Source organism: Carica papaya, chromosome 1 (genome assembly GCF_054855325.1).
Source record: "Carica papaya isolate Zhongbai chromosome 1, ASM5485532v1, whole genome shotgun sequence".
Taxonomy (NCBI): domain Eukaryota; kingdom Viridiplantae; phylum Streptophyta; class Magnoliopsida; order Brassicales; family Caricaceae; genus Carica; species Carica papaya.
Window position 1 is genome coordinate 1829770 of NC_142309.1, and position 16732 is coordinate 1846501.

General features: G+C 35.7%; 4 protein-coding genes across 7 annotated transcripts; 2 read left to right on the top strand and 2 right to left on the bottom strand.

Moving 5' to 3' along the window:
• Positions 1–413: 413 nt before the first annotated feature.
• ZFP4 (zinc finger protein 4) lies at positions 414–2502 on the top strand. 3 transcript variants are annotated; one of them, XM_088213236.1, is made up of 2 exons: positions 414–715; positions 1519–2502. In XM_088213236.1, exon 2 carries the CDS (start codon positions 1607–1609, stop codon positions 2336–2338), a length of 732 nt encoding a protein of 243 aa, XP_088069362.1. In that variant the 5' UTR covers positions 414–715; positions 1519–1606; the 3' UTR covers positions 2339–2502. The 3 variants fall into 3 exon arrangements, with proteins under 3 accessions (XP_088069362.1, XP_021891400.2, XP_088069364.1); XM_022035708.2 differs by having other exon boundaries at positions 415–715; positions 1539–2502; XM_088213238.1 differs by lacking the exon at positions 414–715 and adding an exon at positions 725–914 and having other exon boundaries at positions 1539–2502.
• Positions 2503–3373: 871 nt separating this feature from the next.
• On the top strand, positions 3374–5591 carry GEX1 (gamete expressed protein 1). The gene is made up of 6 exons (XM_022035604.2): positions 3374–3855; positions 3960–4547; positions 4631–4757; positions 4831–5017; positions 5119–5266; positions 5348–5591. Exons 1-6 carry the CDS (start codon positions 3374–3376, stop codon positions 5589–5591), a joined length of 1776 nt encoding a protein of 591 aa, XP_021891296.1.
• A 218-nt stretch (positions 5592–5809) lies between these two features.
• On the bottom strand, positions 5810–9121 carry LOC110809770 (putative F-box protein At1g49610). The gene is made up of 3 exons (XM_022035693.2): positions 7673–9121; positions 7363–7575; positions 5810–7237 (listed from the first exon to the last, which is right to left on the bottom strand). Exons 1-3 carry the CDS (start codon positions 8900–8902, stop codon positions 7037–7039), a joined length of 1644 nt encoding a protein of 547 aa, XP_021891385.1. The 5' UTR covers positions 8903–9121; the 3' UTR covers positions 5810–7036.
• Positions 9122–10258: 1137 nt separating this feature from the next.
• NMD3 (nonsense-mediated mRNA decay NMD3 family protein) lies at positions 10259–14303 on the bottom strand. Of its 2 annotated transcripts, none has more exons than XM_022035630.2 (2): positions 14068–14303; positions 10259–12152 (listed from the first exon to the last, which is right to left on the bottom strand). In XM_022035630.2, the coding sequence occupies exon 2, from the start codon at positions 12148–12150 to the stop codon at positions 10621–10623; it is 1530 nt and encodes a 509-aa protein (XP_021891322.2). In that variant the 5' UTR covers positions 12151–12152; positions 14068–14303; the 3' UTR covers positions 10259–10620. The 2 variants fall into 2 exon arrangements, with proteins under 2 accessions (XP_021891322.2, XP_021891323.2); XM_022035631.2 differs by having other exon boundaries at positions 14062–14303.
• Between the last annotated feature and the right edge of the window lie 2429 nt (positions 14304–16732).

Below are 16732 nucleotides of genomic sequence, written 5' to 3' on the forward strand. Positions count from 1 at the left end.
TCTAAATTATAGGTAAAAAATATTTATTTTGAAATTAAATTGAAACGGACTGAATTAATTTAAATATTTTAATTTTTTTAAAAAATATATTTTAGTATTATTTATATCTTTGCTAAACCACAATGTGGATTTTTTTATTTAAATTAAAATGAATTTTAATTTTTAGAATATATTGAACTAAGTTTTGCTCACCCTAGCGAAGGAGGGAGTAGAAAGAAAGCTCCTCGTGTAGTGTAGAGTTGTGATCATGTATAAAATATTGAAACGACAATGTATGTATATATATATATATATATATATATATATACATAAATGCAAACTCAAAAAAATGTGGGTATCTCTCTTTTCTAAAAACAAACTCATTATATATGTATATGTATATGTATATATAAAAATGAGAGCAACATAAGAATAGCTTTTAAGCTCTGAATTTCTCTGACGTTCCCACCATTGGCTCCCTCTCTCTCCCACTTTCCATCTCTCCTCTTGCCCTTACCTTTTCCATATATATATATGTGTGTGTGTGTGTGTGTGTGTGTGTATGTATATGTATGTATATATATGTATATTTTATCTTTGATCTGCAGGTATATATTTTTCTCCTACTGATCTTGCCGATAATAAATCAGCAACAAACCCACAAAACCAAAACCTCCCACAACTACTCACCTCCAATTATTTCTTCATTTGGCTCATCATCATCTTCATCTTCATGGTAACTCTCTCTACCTATTCTCTCTTCTTTTCCATTTTCCTGTTAAATTTCATGTTCTTGGTTTCCAAAGGAATACGAGTATATATGTATGTATGTATGTATGTATGTATGTATGTATGTGGGTATTTCTGATTATAGCTTAGTACTGTTCTCTCTGGTTTTGACTGCTCGAGATCGATGCGTGCGGGTCATCTCCATGGTATGTATGGTGTGTGATTTCATTTACTTTTGATAATCTTATGAATGATTAAAATATATAAATAATAGAAAAAATTCATGTTCTTCATTTTTATTAGCTTAATATTTTTTGAATAATTAATATCCTTTTACAATTAGAACTTTGGAATTTTTGGTTTTTTTTTTTTTTTGTTGTTTCACTTATCAATTTTTAATTATACGTAAAAGAATTATATAATTAATTATTTATAATACAATTATTATGGTTAAAAGAAAAAAAAAATACTTGAAACTTATAAACTTTAGAAAAACTAGTGGAATTTAGTACAATTTTGTTCAAATTAATAAACGAATTTACTAAAAAAAATAATTAATGAACGAAACATAAATTAGTAATTCGATAATTTACTATGAGTATTTAATTTGGTCGCAATAATAAATGTAAAACCAAGAGAAAAGAAATATTTGAGTGTGTGTGTATATATATATATATATATATATATACATGTAGCATATGCTATTTTTACCCGAAAAAGAAAATGATTTTGTTGATCTTGTTGCTAATTTCTACATTAATGAACAAATTAATATATTTTCAGCATTGGATTAAATTAAACTGCAATTAGTGTGATTTGAAAAATTACAGGAAATAAGCTGGCGGAGAAGACAGACTGAATGTGAAGAAATTTGATTCAATTTTCACTTTTCTAGCACATGATGAAACCAATTATAGACCTTGAAGTGGAGGCCAATTCAGAAAATGATTCAGATGTTTGCAGCCAGGTAGCTTCCAACTTATCAATGCACGAAACATCATACTCCGCAGCTGCAGCTCCATCTAACGAGAGCTTGAGCATTCGGAGTAGTTTGGCCAATCCCGAATCAAACCCACAACGAGTTTGCCTTAATTTGGCGCTGTACTTCAACAGCAATGAGCCTGAGACAAGGGACTCGGCCGGCTTGGCAGTGTCCAGCACCAGCGAGAGCAGCAACGAGCCTGCATTGCGAACCACAGCTGCAGCCATCCCTCGAGTGTTTTCGTGCAACTACTGCCAGCGAAAATTCTCTACTTCGCAGGCACTCGGGGGCCACCAAAATGCACATAAGCGAGAAAGAAGTTTAGCCAAAAGGGCAATGAGATATGCCAATTTGGCTTCTCTACCTTTTACCGCGACACCATTTAGGTCTCTCGGGATCAAAGCACACTCTTCTGTCCATCAAAACTTGGCCATACCAATTAGGCCGAACGAAATTAGAAGTGGGGCAAGATTTGAGCACGAGTATCATTTTGGCCTACCGATTTTCTTAGAGGAAGAGCAAGGGGAGATGCTTTGGCCGGGGAGTTTTCGAGAAGTGGCTGATCATCAGGCTGCTGGGAATTCGAGTTTGAATTTCATGGAGGTGAATTTGGAAGATTCTGCACCAGATTTGACATTGAAACTTTGAGGAATTCATTTATATGCTCTATCATTGTCTTTTGTACAGTGAGGCCCCTTTTGGCTTTTCCAAGTGTTCATGATAATCTCTCTGCTATTTTTCTTGTTGTATGTTTGTGATCTTACAGAGGAATTATTCTCAAAATTCTCATGATTTCACCATTTATCATCAGTTTTCTACTTTACCCTAATTTATATATATATATATATTAAGTTGCTGTGGTTGCCGGCCAAGAAATTGAAAGGTGTGAAAAACATTCCTTGTAGGGAGGGGTAAAATGGTAAAATAGTAACAACGACGTAAATGGAAAAAGGAAGCCAAAAGAGGAAACGGCGATTTTGTAAGATGAATCCGAACAGTTACGATTACGCGCCCTTTCCTATAAACGCACCGTTTTGTTAGTTTCCTCTTTAAGCTTCTTCTTGTCCTATAAATTTCTCCTCCCAACTCAAAACCTCTTGACTCACAGTCCGCCACCTCCGCAACGTTTGGCAGCAGAGTTAACGCCATTGATAAACCACGGGGGACTTGAAGGGTATGTACCAGACCCTCATCTTTTCTAATGAAAATTTCAATATACGTATATATACACACGCACATATAATATTTATGCACACCCACATACATATATATGATATTGAAAATCCAATTGGAAAAAAGATGAGACCTTTTTCACCCTTTTCTTTTCTAACGAAAATTTGAACATATACATACATATATATATACACACACACACATATAATGATGTTGAAATCTAATTCATTCAGGCTCCTGTAATGCAAGTATGAAAAGGATAAACCCAGAGGAATTCTACAATCTCTGAATTTTATTTTTTTTATCTACCCTTTTTGTCTTCCCTTGTATTTTTACCCTTTAACCCTCTCTTCTAAAATCACTTTGCTTTCCTTTTCTTGCGCTTCAAGTTGGAAGGAGAACTGCTTTATTTGGATTCTGTAAGTATATAAAGAGCATAAATTTCACACAAGAATTTCTACTCTGCAATGTAGGTCTCTCTGCAGTGGTGACAGACAAGTGAGGAGTCAAATGGGTCATCGTCAACTTATATGTTTCTGGATCTTAGTTTCTGCAATTCCAATATGTCAGTCATGGGGCTGGTTTTCTTCTTCATCTTCTACAGACAGTGACTCTAGCAACAAAGCTTCACAGACTGAAGTTTCTTGTTATGGTTCCATGGCAGAATTCTCCATGGAAAGTATGAATGATCCTAAGGGGATCAAGCTGCTGGAAAATGCTCAGAGAAGATTGGTTGGTTCAAATTCTTGCTGGCAAAATGCTTACAGGCATCTCTTTGCTGGATGCTCAGACATTGTTGCTGCTGAGGAGAAGCGATCCCGGTTTGCTTGGCACCTCAGTGATTGCTTCCAGAAAGATTCTGGTCGGTCTTCTTTCCCTTCCTGCAATGCAAATTCTGCCATGGTTAATTGTCTGAAAAAGCTAGATAACCATGAGCATAAGGTCTATCTTGAATTCTTACTTGAAACCAATACGATCTGCTATCAGTTACAGTTAAGTCTTCCCTGCTACCCACTTGTCTTTTTCCTCTTTACTGGTTCTATAATGGCGTATTCAATTGTATCTAATAAGAACTGTGGTGTTTGTTGTATTGCAGGAGCCATGCATTCAAACACGAAACAGAGAGACTGGTTAATGAACTTAAGAAATCAGCACAATATACAGAGAGCAAATTAGAAAACTTAGACAAGAAATCAGATATTTTATTGCAGAGTTCGAACCAGATTCACGATTCATTGAATTCAGTCGATATTCGGATCCAAAACGTAGTTCAAACAACTCGGGACTTGGGGGAAGATATGGATGGCTTAACGCAGCACACAAAGGTGGTTTATCAGCAGGCTAGGGATATTGCAGCTTCCCAATTGGAGCTGAGACAAGAACAGATGAACATGAATGGAAAGTTGAATGAAGGCATGAACATGCTTCATGATGCCTACAGAAATCTTGGGGAAGGAATAGATTACCTGAGAAATGAGACTATTGAAATAGAAAATGAGATAGACAAACTCGGGGGAGTAGTGTCTTCGAAGATGAGTGATCTGCAGAAAACTGCTGATGATATCGAGAATATTACTGGGATTTCTCTTGGAAGGCAACAAGAACTGCTTGATGGACAATCCACCGCACTTGATGGTCTTCGGTTTCTGACTGAATTTCAATCTAATGCACTAGAAGAGAGCAGGTAAATTAAGAAATGAGATAATAGACATAATGGGAAATTCCGAAAATTCACAGATTTATTTGAATTTCATTGCTGAATTACAGGAATACACTACAAGAGTTGGCAGAATATGGTCGAAGACAACAGGAAGAGCTCCTCAAGCGACAAGAACAGCTTCAACAAGTCCATGATCGTTTAGTCGAGAATTCAAAAACCATATTAGAAACGCAGGTTAGCATTCATCAATCCTCAACAATCTTGAAGAAGTTCATAAGTTAAACTCTGATTTTTTCCCCTTTGGCAGGAAGCTTTTGAAGCAAAACAAGCAAGCATGTTCGTTCTTCTGGACAAGCTATTTGTCTTGCATAATGCAATGCTGCTCGAGTCACGAGTAATTAAAGCTTTCTTCATCTACTCTATTTCAATCTTCATCATCTACATGTTCACTAGCACGAAGCAAACATATATAGTAAGACCTAAGCTATATATAGGTAAGGATATCATCTTCATTATTCAGATTTTGAAGACCTAAGTAGGCTGGTTAACCAAATCTGTGTAAATTTATAGTCTCTGTTTCTAATCCTTGTCATAGGGCTGTCTGCTACATTCTTCATAGAAGTTGCAATCCTTCGGTTCACCACAACAGATATTGAACAACAAACATTGATAATAAATAGTGTCAGGTCACTTTCCGCGGTTCTTGCTTCAATTCAGCTTCTTCACGCCATTATTACATATAGGTATTGTGATGAATACAATTATTTAAAAGCTGCTAAAAATGCAGTTATTCAGGGATTAATAATGTTTTGTACATTATGCAGGGACTATGAAGTTTTGAACCATAAGATCTTACTGACCTTAGTGGAGAAGATCAATGACATGCAAAACGAAGACGAGGACACAGATAGCGATTTCAATTGGTCCTCCTGGATCGATGCTGATTTACCGGACGACATTGATAATCTTGAAGACCCTGATTATAAATTTCCAGAAGAAGCTGGAGAAAACTCCGTGACAGTCTTTTCAGATACAAAAAGATATAATCTCCGACATCGCGGTGCTTGAGAGCTTTGTTAAATAGAAAGCTTCTGTAGAAAAATTTATTAGTAGAACAAAGTATATAACTAACTAATTGTTTTCTTTTACCAATAAATTCTATTCATGTATCAATATTTTGATAAGATCATACCTGAGAAATACCCCGTTTCTTCTTAAGCTTCCTTCAAATTCAACAAAACAAAAATTCAAATCCTCGAAATAAACCTAAATCCTATCCATTATTATCCAGCCTCATTCTTAATTCCCTTGGACTGCTTCATATCTGTAAATCTAAAGCATATTGCTCCAAAACGCCTGACTCAGGCAAAAGTTGAGATCAAGCAAATCCATGAAACTGTATTCTTTGAGGCATTTCATCAAACAGTTTCACCGTCTCCCTAAAACACCCTTACAAATTCAGATTAGCATTGTTCACACAGCTTGATTAGCCTTTCTCTGCAATTTATAACCTTAGCACGAATTCCTCTCCCGAACCACCATTACTTTGAATATACACATGCTTGTCAAAATTCAGAAAAGGCAAATTACCCAGCTCCACAAACTGACATGGGATCTCAAGTTAAACATGCATGGTATCTACATCTGAATGCTGGGATTTGAGGAGTTAATGTAATAGCTATCTACATATGAATATTCTACCACTTCATCATCCCCCAATTTTGCTGGAATATCATTATTGTGTACTTCATTATAGACTGACATGAAATATATCCTCTACTACTGTCAAGTGGAATAACTCTAGGATCTAATGGAACACACCCCTCAAGGAAAATACTCACAGCTATATAGGCAAGGTTCATTTGAACCCGACAGCATTAATTTTATCGTATACCTTTTTCTCCCACTGTTTTAACCTTAAATCAAATCGAAAATTTCGATTGTGATAGAATTGCAGTTTAATCAAGATGGTTTTCATATCTAAACGAATCTTTTTAATTTCTCTAAATATTTACAAAAATCAATTACTCAAACAATCCAATTATCAATTTTTAGTATCTATCAACATATATTCACATAAATCAATCATTCAAATATCGAAGATTGCAAAAAAAAGGGTTCAGTTAAATGATCATACGACAAGCAAAAAAAGAAAAACAATGAATCGAATTATCAATTTTTAATATCCATCAACATATATTCACATAAACCAATCATTCAAATAATCAAAGATCGCGAAAAAAGGGTTCCAATTAAATGATCATAGGACAAGCGAAAAAGAAAAACAATGCATAAAACAGTTTAAACTTATAATAGATTGACCATTGTGTCTTTGAGATTATGCACCACCATAATCTCTCACTATATTTTTTCATTATAGTTCCTGATATATATGTCAATTCCATCTAAAAAATGAACGTATACACACATATATATATGTTTAAATATTTATACATATGAAAAAAAAAGTTAAATGTATATTTGGAATGTAAAAGGAAAAGATATAAAATTCACTAATATTTGAATTTAAAGCTAATGGAATGAAGATCATGCAGTGGAAACTCAGGCAATAACTCCAACAATCTTTCACAGTCGCAACTCTGGTTTTCGCTCCATACAACTTTTACGCTTTTAAAATAGTGCCGCCAGCATCTGGAGTGACTTGAAGCACAACACAATCCTTTCGTTATACTTATTAGTCTCTTGCATAATACCTACAAGGCACAATTAGCTTATAAATTTTATGAGTCGATTTAATTTTAAATATTTATAATATAAGTTTATGCGAATGCATGTGTATGTGTGTGTGTGTGTGTATACACACTTGAAATTTAAGTACCTCAATTAATTGAATGCTTCTAATGAAGTCGAAGTTGTCCCGAGGAAGAATTTTGATGGATAGAATTTGAACTCGAATTGCCCAAATCAATCCATCTACGAAATCTTTATAACTTTCTGATCGCGTAAAATCTTTTACAGTTAATCGCACATGCTTCAAAATTTTATCTTGAAAATTCTGTTTTTCTTTTAGTTCTCGTATCTGAAATTCAACCTGAAAAATAAAATAAAAAATATTTTAAAAATATATAAAGTAAATAAATTTTAAATAAAAATAAATCATAATTAAATAAATATAAATAAAGACAAACCTTGTGGAAGGAGTTGATGTGCAACTTCAAAATTTTGGCTTGACTAAATGCAGAAAGAAATTGTCTGAGTTGAAAGAACTCATGAGTGTGGAGATGGTTATACATCAATACGAATTTTGCAATTTGAACGGTTGATGTGTTGATATTCTGTAGACAATGCGGTTTGATGTGTCCTCTGTAGGTGAATGAGTTTAGACTAATGGAGTCGTCAAGAACAGGGTGACATATACAGAGAAATGGAGTGGACAGTTCGAGATGTTTAAGGTGAGGATTTGGTATCTTAAATCTTCCATCGATGTAGCATAGGCGGATTTGCAGAGACTCAAGGGATGGGAAATCAGACAACAACGTTAACCATTGTCGAGTAACTTTTATATTTTCAAGTTTCAACAATTTCAATTTCCTACAACCCGTTATCTTCACACGGCATGGGATGCCGTAATAATCCACGGAATATACGAACGATTCGAGATTCTCTGCTTGATCAATGTGGAGACTTTGAATGCAGCCTCGGGCAAGGTCAAGGGATTTGAGTTTCGCCAAACCGCACAGTCGAAGAGAAAACAAGTCGGAACAGCTGATTATAGAAAGTTGTTCAAGTAACGGGCATGAATTGATGAGACTCATAAGAAGGTTTTCGCTTGATTGTATTTCCCGGAAGTGAAGCTGTTTGAGTGAAGGAAATTTCAGAGAATCAATGGAGTAACCTTCAGGTTCACTCAACCGACCTCCACAAAGCTCTAGAACTTGGAGAGACTGAGCGTAGATGCTCGGAGGGAAAACAGAAAAACGATTATATCTCGGTCGGTTCAGATGAAGATGCTTAACATTGTGAGCTGCGGCCAATTTAATCCAATGATCGAGATAATCGGGCAGGTGGAGGTGATAATTCTTGACGCATAATTTAAATCTTTGCAGAGAAAGCCTCTGTTGGTTGCAGAGTCTTTGGAGATGTTCGTTGACGAAAGGAACGAAAGGATCCGTATATGAATCCCTGTCGGGAAAAAGTTCATCGTCGAAGTCGGAGATGAGAAAGGAAATCCAGGAGCTACGCCATGCGTCGCCGAGGACGGTGGTGCGAGCGGCTTCGTTGAGGGGGAGCCGACAGAGAATGCGACGGAGAACGTTATCCGGTAATTCAGAAATACGATCCACACCGGTCTTCTCCGCCGCGCACATTCCGATTCGGTGTGAATTCAACATAGAAGGGTTCGTGTTAGTTAATGGCATCTGCGTACGCGTCTGCGTGAATATATATACACACACACATACATACTCCGAATTATTATTCAATTCGTATTCCTAATTGTAACCTAAGTTGTTTTATTGATCGTCACTAAAACGACGTCGCAGCCTCTCTCTAATCTCTCTCTCTCTCTCTTCATCACACGGATGCTACGTTGATGCGTTTCAGGAGTTCTTTTGGCGATCGTCACCGAAACGACGCCGCAGCCTCTCTCTATCTCTTCAACAGTGACGCGCACGAAATCAGAAGAACCTTGTTTGGAGAGCCACCAGGTTTTTGGCTAGCGACGTTGGTACGGCGTCGTTTTGGTTGTTACGACCTTTTTCACAAATAAATTTTAGGCTTTAAAATTGAAACCCCTTGAGGGCTTTATTGTAACTTTCATTGAAACATGCATCACCAACTTCCTTAACAGTTGACAGAAGAGAGCAGTGTGTGTTTGCATGACTTGACCTCCTTAAGACCTCGTTGATCGGGTTTTCATCTCCCCTGTCATTGTCACCGAGATCAAACCTTCAATCCTCCCTCGTCTCCGGCGATAAAACTCACTTACCCAGTTACAGGCCCTGTCAAGACTCGTGTTTTTCATCGTCCGTCTGGATTCTACTGTTGAAGGGAATCCCTGGATCGAGCTTTGCGACCATCTCTGTTCCGTCATTGATGCGGACGACTTCAAGAAAACTCTCCTGATTTGCCGTGAATTGTCCTGGAATGTGGGTGAAGAATTCTTTTCCCCTAAGTTTGATAAAATATAACTCCTTTACGTTGCAGAACTTGGATTCGCCATACGAGATGACAGAACGCGGAATGAAGGAAGCCATGGACGCAGTGAAGAAGCTGGTGGGTAATGGTGATGAAACGTTTGGCTGGAGTATTTGGATGTTTGGCCGGATTAATGATGTGGTGACGGTCGATGTAACACGCAAGGAATTTTTGTAGGAACTGGTTGACTGGATATCGGGATTTTTTGAGTAAGTGCGGCTTCTGATGCTTGAGATTCCTTGTTGTTTTTGTGATGATCAATAAATGGTGATTGTGGTTCAATGATTACCTAATTAACCCAAACACATATATTACAATTGCCAAAAAATAATACACATTGGTGTAGTATAAAAATATATAGACATTTTATACTGATTTGTTCTTGGTAATTGTGATTTATATCTTTGATTATAATATATAAAATGATAAATGTGATACCTCAATGTTGTGTTAGAAAATTGATCCAAGTAATATATTATCAATAAATTGAGAAGTCACTAATTCCATATATTTGTTAGTAATTTCAGAAGGGCTTGGATTCCATTTCCAGTATAAGTAGAATCATTCCCAACAGGAAATGGCAGAAAAGAAGAAGAAAAAAACTGCATTACAAATATGTGAACAAAATGCACACCATTACTCTTAAAACACCAGAACTGAGCTTATTCACCGGACCAAGAGAACACCTTGAACAGATGCAAGACCGGTATAAACCCAGTAGTGTAGAGAATAATCAAGTGTATCAATTTGTAGATACAAGGAATCACGAAACTGATTGATATAGCTGGTATTGAATAAGGAGCTACCAGCCAACCACCAAGCAATCCGTATATTACCATCACAAACACAGAAGCAATTTGCTAACAAAAAACCAACTAAAACTCAAAACAAGGTAAAGCAGCTATAAAACAAGGGCAAAGCTGAAACTGTCGACTTAGGCTCACTCATTCATGTCATCATCACTCCCATCTACATCATCGCTTAAATCAAGATCACCAAGCAGCTCCTCGATAGGAACAGAAGGCACTCCCTCGCCATCAGTCATGGATGTTGTTTCCGATGGCTGGTAACCCCTGTTGCGGTACAGTGATATGTTGAACCTCAGTTCAGGGTTCTCCTCCAGATCTCTCAAGAACTCTTCATATTCCACATTCATCTTGTCTTGGTCAGTTCTACCTCTCGAGTCATCAACTTCCATGTTTAGGGACTTGAGCTTCCAAGCACGAGATTTACTGGACTTCCTCTGGCGCTGCTCTTCATAACTCTTCTTTATTAAAATTGCCTCTGGAAGAGCAAAGTTGTTTCCGTACTTGTCCAGTTCAATGTCATTACTGTTAGCCCCATAAAGGTCATAACCAAGCGCCTGATCCCCAGGTTTCAATATGTGGCCTAGATGTGTTCTAATATAGAAAATTCTACCAACATCAGATTCACGTGCTACTTGGACATAGGACAAAGCATACTTAGAACCACCAACATTAACTTCACCAAAAGGAAGCTCCACATCAAATACAATGTACTTCACAAGTTGCCTGCTAGAGAGTAGAGACCTAAAGGATGTCCTCCAATACTGATCAGCATCCAAGAAACAGTACCTCAGGGACAATGGATCCAGCAAAGCAATGCTGTTTGAGATTTTTGTACAGATTACAAGAGGACCAATATTCCCAAGACTGTGAGCTACCTTTTGAGGCAAGCAGATTAAATCCTCGCGACATATGGGACAGATTTCAGCAGAAAATGTGTACTTATAATTATAGTTATTGCTCTTCGGATCATGGGAAACAAGCTGCTTGTCATGACGGCTCCTCACAGGAACAACTTTAGTGAGAAATTCTACAAATTTAACTGCGTGACTCCTATTAGAAAAGAAAAAGTCAATTCCTTGATCCATCTGCTTGATTCTAATGGCACGGGCAGCAGCATCATGCTTCAAAATCAGTTGTTCCAGATAAAAAAATGTTCGTCTGTGGGCCACGTGCTGCCGGAGCTGCACTGCTGCTACCCACTGGTCAGGGTTGGCCTGCACTCTGGAGCAAGATTCACACATGTGATCTTGTACAACATACTCAACAACATAAGACTGTTCAAGAATTGCTCCATTCAGAACCTCTTTCTGAACTTTCAGCTTCACTTTGATTCTCTTGGAGTGAGGCTCCGTCCAAACAAATTCTGCATGTACCAGCCTAACTTTATTCAAGTTCTTCAGTTTCTTTATGCAGAATGTCAATAGATCCTTTGACTCTAATTGAGCTTTAATCCAAGTTCTAGGCGGCTGCAAGTAGCTGTCACATTCAGGGCAGTGCAAAATGATAACATGCTTCTGCAAACCTTCCGTGATGTCAACTTCAGAGCGCAAACAACTCACACACATATTGGCAGCATTTGGTGCCATTGGAACACCGCAGTTGCAGCACAAGACGCTACCAACAGTTTGTGGAACCATAAACATACCTGCATCTTGAGCCATGGCTGATAACCATAACATCATTAAGAGAAAGAAAGGCACCATGTACGTCGGACCATATGGCATGTGTAAAACAGAAACAAAAGATAATAAGTATAAATAAAATGTTTTGTGGGATATGAGAGAAAAAACAGCAAGCAGACTTGATTAAACACCCAAGAAATTCAATTCAAGGCACTTAACTTTCATATGAATTTTTCATATCTCAAATAAATAATAGTATTTTATGGACTTAAGTAATCATCATATTTAAAATTTAAGTTAGATTTCAATATTCATATAAGGTCTTTTATTTTTCCTACGTTCTAAGTTCCATAAATCTAATAGATTTTGAAAAAGACATCCTCAAATTTTATATGAAATTCACTTAGATAAATTAATATCTAAACATACAAACTGTAAATTTACAAATAAATTCCAAAATCCTTCCGCTCCAAACACAATACAAATGAATTAAGTGTCCCACAGAGGTGCCCTATAAGAATCCTAGATCATAATTGAATTTTGAAATTCAAAAACCACAACCAATAAGCAAAATCTAGGTTAGCAGATTGAATGGTCGCAATACAGTTGACAATTCCCGAAAAATTAGTACATTATTAAAAGATTGAAAGGAAATCATTACTTATCCTATTAAGAGCGAGATCAAACACTAAAAGATTTGCTAGTCAGAAAAGAAAAACCATGTTCAAAAAATAGTTCCAGGTAAGAAAGTGTAAGCACCAACAGGGGCTTATTATTAAATCTGGTAAAAAGAAATTTCATCTCACTAGCTCTAAACTAAAAATATTAATGAAAATTTAAAAGATTCAAGAACATTCATGGTGATTCATATTTTTCTAACTTTTAGACAGTAGCAAGCCATCACAAACATTCATGACGAGGCGTAATTCAGTTGTCCTTAAATAAGTAAAAATGAAGTAAAAATAAAATCTAACAAAAACAAAAAATGCAACTCAATTCACTTTCTATTCCATCCTCATTAAGCATCACCAGTCAACTAAACAAAGATAATCAAGCAGTTAAAAGTGTGAAGGGCAAAAAATTGACAAACTACACTTTATTAAACTCAAAACTCATTGATTTTCTTGTTAGACGGCATTGAACCATTAAAGATAGGGTTGGCCTCCACAACCCCTAGAGCGAAACTGCATTCAGACTTACTTGCAATTTTTGCAACAACATGCCTTCTAGGAACACAACTTTGATTCAAAAAGGAATCCATTAATTGCCGAGGATCTCAAAATCACTACTCTATCCTTTCTCTAATTTTTCCATCCAGCCTCAAAAACTTCTTTCCACACACCCCATGAGGCAAATCAATGAACCAAGAGAGGATTTGCAGCATTAACTAGTGGTTGTCCCATTCATTTGCATATAGTACATAGCCTCAGTCATATGCCTCCCCAAATGTATCTCTTGGGCTTAATTGGCATAAGGCGTTTATGTAATATGGGAAACATCTTTAGCATGCTTTGTAAGAAAAGATCAAATGTAAAATGGATGATTATTTACTGGATGCCTGAAAATCAAGAAGGCAACTTTGACACCAAGGTATTAATCTGAAACAAAGACAAAAAAAAAAAACAAAAAAAAGGGAAAGGAATCCCAGCCTCTAAAAGCAAACAGCATGAAGCTGAAATGAAGTACAAAGAAGGCCAAGTTTGTTTGTGCTATTTGGAAAGGCCTCTACTACAAGATTGAGGAAAGGAAATAAAACACCATAAATAACAATAAACTCAGATTACTTCAATGAAATTCATTTGACCAAAACATGCACGTCACGGGCAATTGAAACAGAGGAAGAACAATGGAAATTAAGCAATAAATCACAAGTATCAAAGATGATAACTATTTCCATTTATCTCAAATTCAAATATGAATTCAAACGGGAAGAATAAAGGATTAAGTTACCCTAACCGTGAGCAATAACAACCGACTCTTCTTTCCCTTTTTGGAACCCTGACTGAACACTTGAAGGAACTTTCCCTATGTTCTCAATCAATCAAAACCCTAGCCTCAAAATCAGACTGTGAATCCCTCAAAATGTCCTCTTCTGTGCAATTTCTCCTCAGCCGTCTTCTGCTTCTTCTTCAGACGTCTACCCTGGCGGCTCTCTCTCCTCTCCCTCGGTCGAACAGATTCATATACATAATTTCGTTCGGAGAAAAGAGAAAAGCGTGTGATTCCCCAAAACGGTGTCGTTTTGATGCTTGGAGGGGAAATTGGGCTTGGTGGGCTAACGTTTTGGGCTTTGGGTGGTGGGCTTGAACTAGTTTCTATGCCGAGATTAATTGTGCTCAAAAACTCGTGGTTAGTGCTTCGATTCATTTCTTCGTAAGTTCGAATCATGGATTACACATTCTTATGCATTTTGTTACTAAACTTCGTTAGCATCATTTAATTAATAAAATATATGAATTATATCTAAAAAAATTATGTCAATATTTTCTTCAATCGAGGAAAAAAAAACTTAGAGATTATTTAAATTACAAATTTGAATTAATGAAAATAAAAAGTAATGGAAATGGGTTTTGCCAAAAAGTAAAAAGAGTTGTGATGGGTTTGTGAAAATCAAAAACTTTTGAATATGAAATTCGAATCAAATTCGATAACGTTAATAAATTTGATACTACTCGATAGTAAAAAAAAAAAAATCAAAGTGAGATGAAAAATTAAACGACGCCGCAAGTTACTATATCATTTTAGTTCCATTGGTTAGAGAATCGAGCCCAAAACTCAGATCTAATTTTATATAAATCGTATATTGTAACTTTGACTTTTTTATTTTTTAAAAAATATTAATCCGCTCTTGCAATTGGGTTGTTGCGATTACGGATTGGGTGTCTAATTGTCCATGCGGTAATGATAGTATGTTGTGCCTGAACCGATGGCTCACTTTTTCTAAGTAATGAAGAAAATGATCAAAACGTATCACTGAAAGATTATACTGAGATAAATATGGACTGTCAAGAACATAGAGGAAGTAGTATGGTCAGTTGGTCGGATCTAGTATGGGTCGTACATGGACGGTAGTTGGAGTCGGCAACTCTACTAGGGTTCCCTCGTCTGGGACAATTTTTCTAAGACTTAAATTTCAAGAAATAATAATTTTAGATATATGCAATAAGCCCAGTTAAGGCATGGAAGACAAAGCACTTAAATTAATCTCAACCCAAGGCCCAATCAATTCATATTCTTTTTTTTTTATCTTTTCTTCTCTTTTTCCCTAACAAAAAACATTATAATACATATATATGTATATGTATGTGTATGTATATACGTATACGTATATGTATATGTGTTTTCCAGTCAATTAATGCCATGATTAGGACTCATACTAAGAATAAAGGTGACCAGAAAAAAAAAAAAAAAAAAAGTGTTCATTAGTTAATTTGAAAAATAAAATCCTCTTGCTATTTACAACACAAACGAAACACATAAGCAAGTTTTAAAGCAAAGAGAATTTGTCTTATCAAATAATAATAATTCGTTATATTGAAAAAAGTAAACCAACATATATTAAATTTATTATTATTAAATTATAATACAATATCAGCAGATAAATAATAACTTACAGTCAATTTAATGATAAAATTAATATACTAATAAGTTAATAAAACAAATTCCAAACTTAAAGATACAAATAGTAAGTTAGCCATATAAATATTACGGATGGAGAGAGATATACGTACAATGATGATGATGATGAAATGAGATGTATATATATATATATATATATATGGTATGATGGTATATAAAACACATGGGTGTGGGAGTAAGTGGGGGACCCACATTCATACATTGATGTAAGACTTGATAACCCAAAATCTGAAATAGCCAAGTGGGTCCACGTCTACATACACGTATAGATACAGAAATACAGTTACTAAATATATATAAATATAGAGAGAGAGAGAGAGAGAGGGGGAGGGGGAAGGGAGTAGACACAGCGCGCTTTAAATGCGGGGCAGACAATAGGGTCAGAGACTTTTGTCAAGGACAATGTCAGCCTCTCCTCCTTAGGCCCCTTAACAAACGCATGATGTGATTGCTCACTCACACATCCTCCCACACACACACAATTTTATTCACCCATTTTCTTTAAAAGAATTATTATTTTCTATAAAATAATAAAAATGTATTTTACATACCCATTAGAGATAAAATATTAGTTTCTTTAAATTTGAAATTAAAAAGGAGAAGAAGACATGCATATGGATGGTGTATGATTAAGAAAATGATGATGATGATGATGATATAGTCATGATAGCCTCATGATAGTCTCTCTCTTTTTTTATTTTATTTATTTATTTTTTAATCTCTCTCACTTTTGTCTGTCAACATAAAGTAAAAAAAAAAAAAAAAAAAAAGCTTGGGTTAAAAAGGGAAATAAATGCATTGGGAAAAGAGCTCCACTTTTTAATTAATTAATTATATATTGTATTGAAAAAGTAATAAATAAATAAATAAGAGAGAGAAAATAGAATTCAATCATAAAGCAATCGATTACAAAATCATTTCCTCACCTCTCACATCACACTTCACCCATCTTTTCTGCTGGTGCCAGAAAAGTGCTGTGCCT

Coding starts and splice junctions, on each gene's coding strand:
- ZFP4 (XM_088213236.1), top strand. CDS start 1,607: ATGATGAAACCAATTATAGACCTTGAAGTGGAGGCCAATTCAGAAAAT.
- GEX1 (XM_022035604.2), top strand. CDS start 3,374: ATGGGTCATCGTCAACTTATATGTTTCTGGATCTTAGTTTCTGCAATT. Junction 3,856..3,959: donor ACGATCTGCTATCAGTTACA/GTTAAGTCTTCC, acceptor GTTGTATTGCAG/GAGCCATGCATTCAAACACG. Junction 4,758..4,830: donor AAACCATATTAGAAACGCAG/GTTAGCATTCAT, acceptor CCCCTTTGGCAG/GAAGCTTTTGAAGCAAAACA.
- LOC110809770 (XM_022035693.2), bottom strand. CDS start 8,902: ATGCCATTAACTAACACGAACCCTTCTATGTTGAATTCACACCGAATC. Junction 7,576..7,672: donor ACATCAACTCCTTCCACAAG/GTTTGTCTTTAT, acceptor TTTATTTTTCAG/GTTGAATTTCAGATACGAGA. Junction 7,238..7,362: donor GAAGCATTCAATTAATTGAG/GTACTTAAATTT, acceptor TGTGCCTTGTAG/GTATTATGCAAGAGACTAAT.
- NMD3 (XM_022035630.2), bottom strand. CDS start 12,150: ATGGCTCAAGATGCAGGTATGTTTATGGTTCCACAAACTGTTGGTAGC.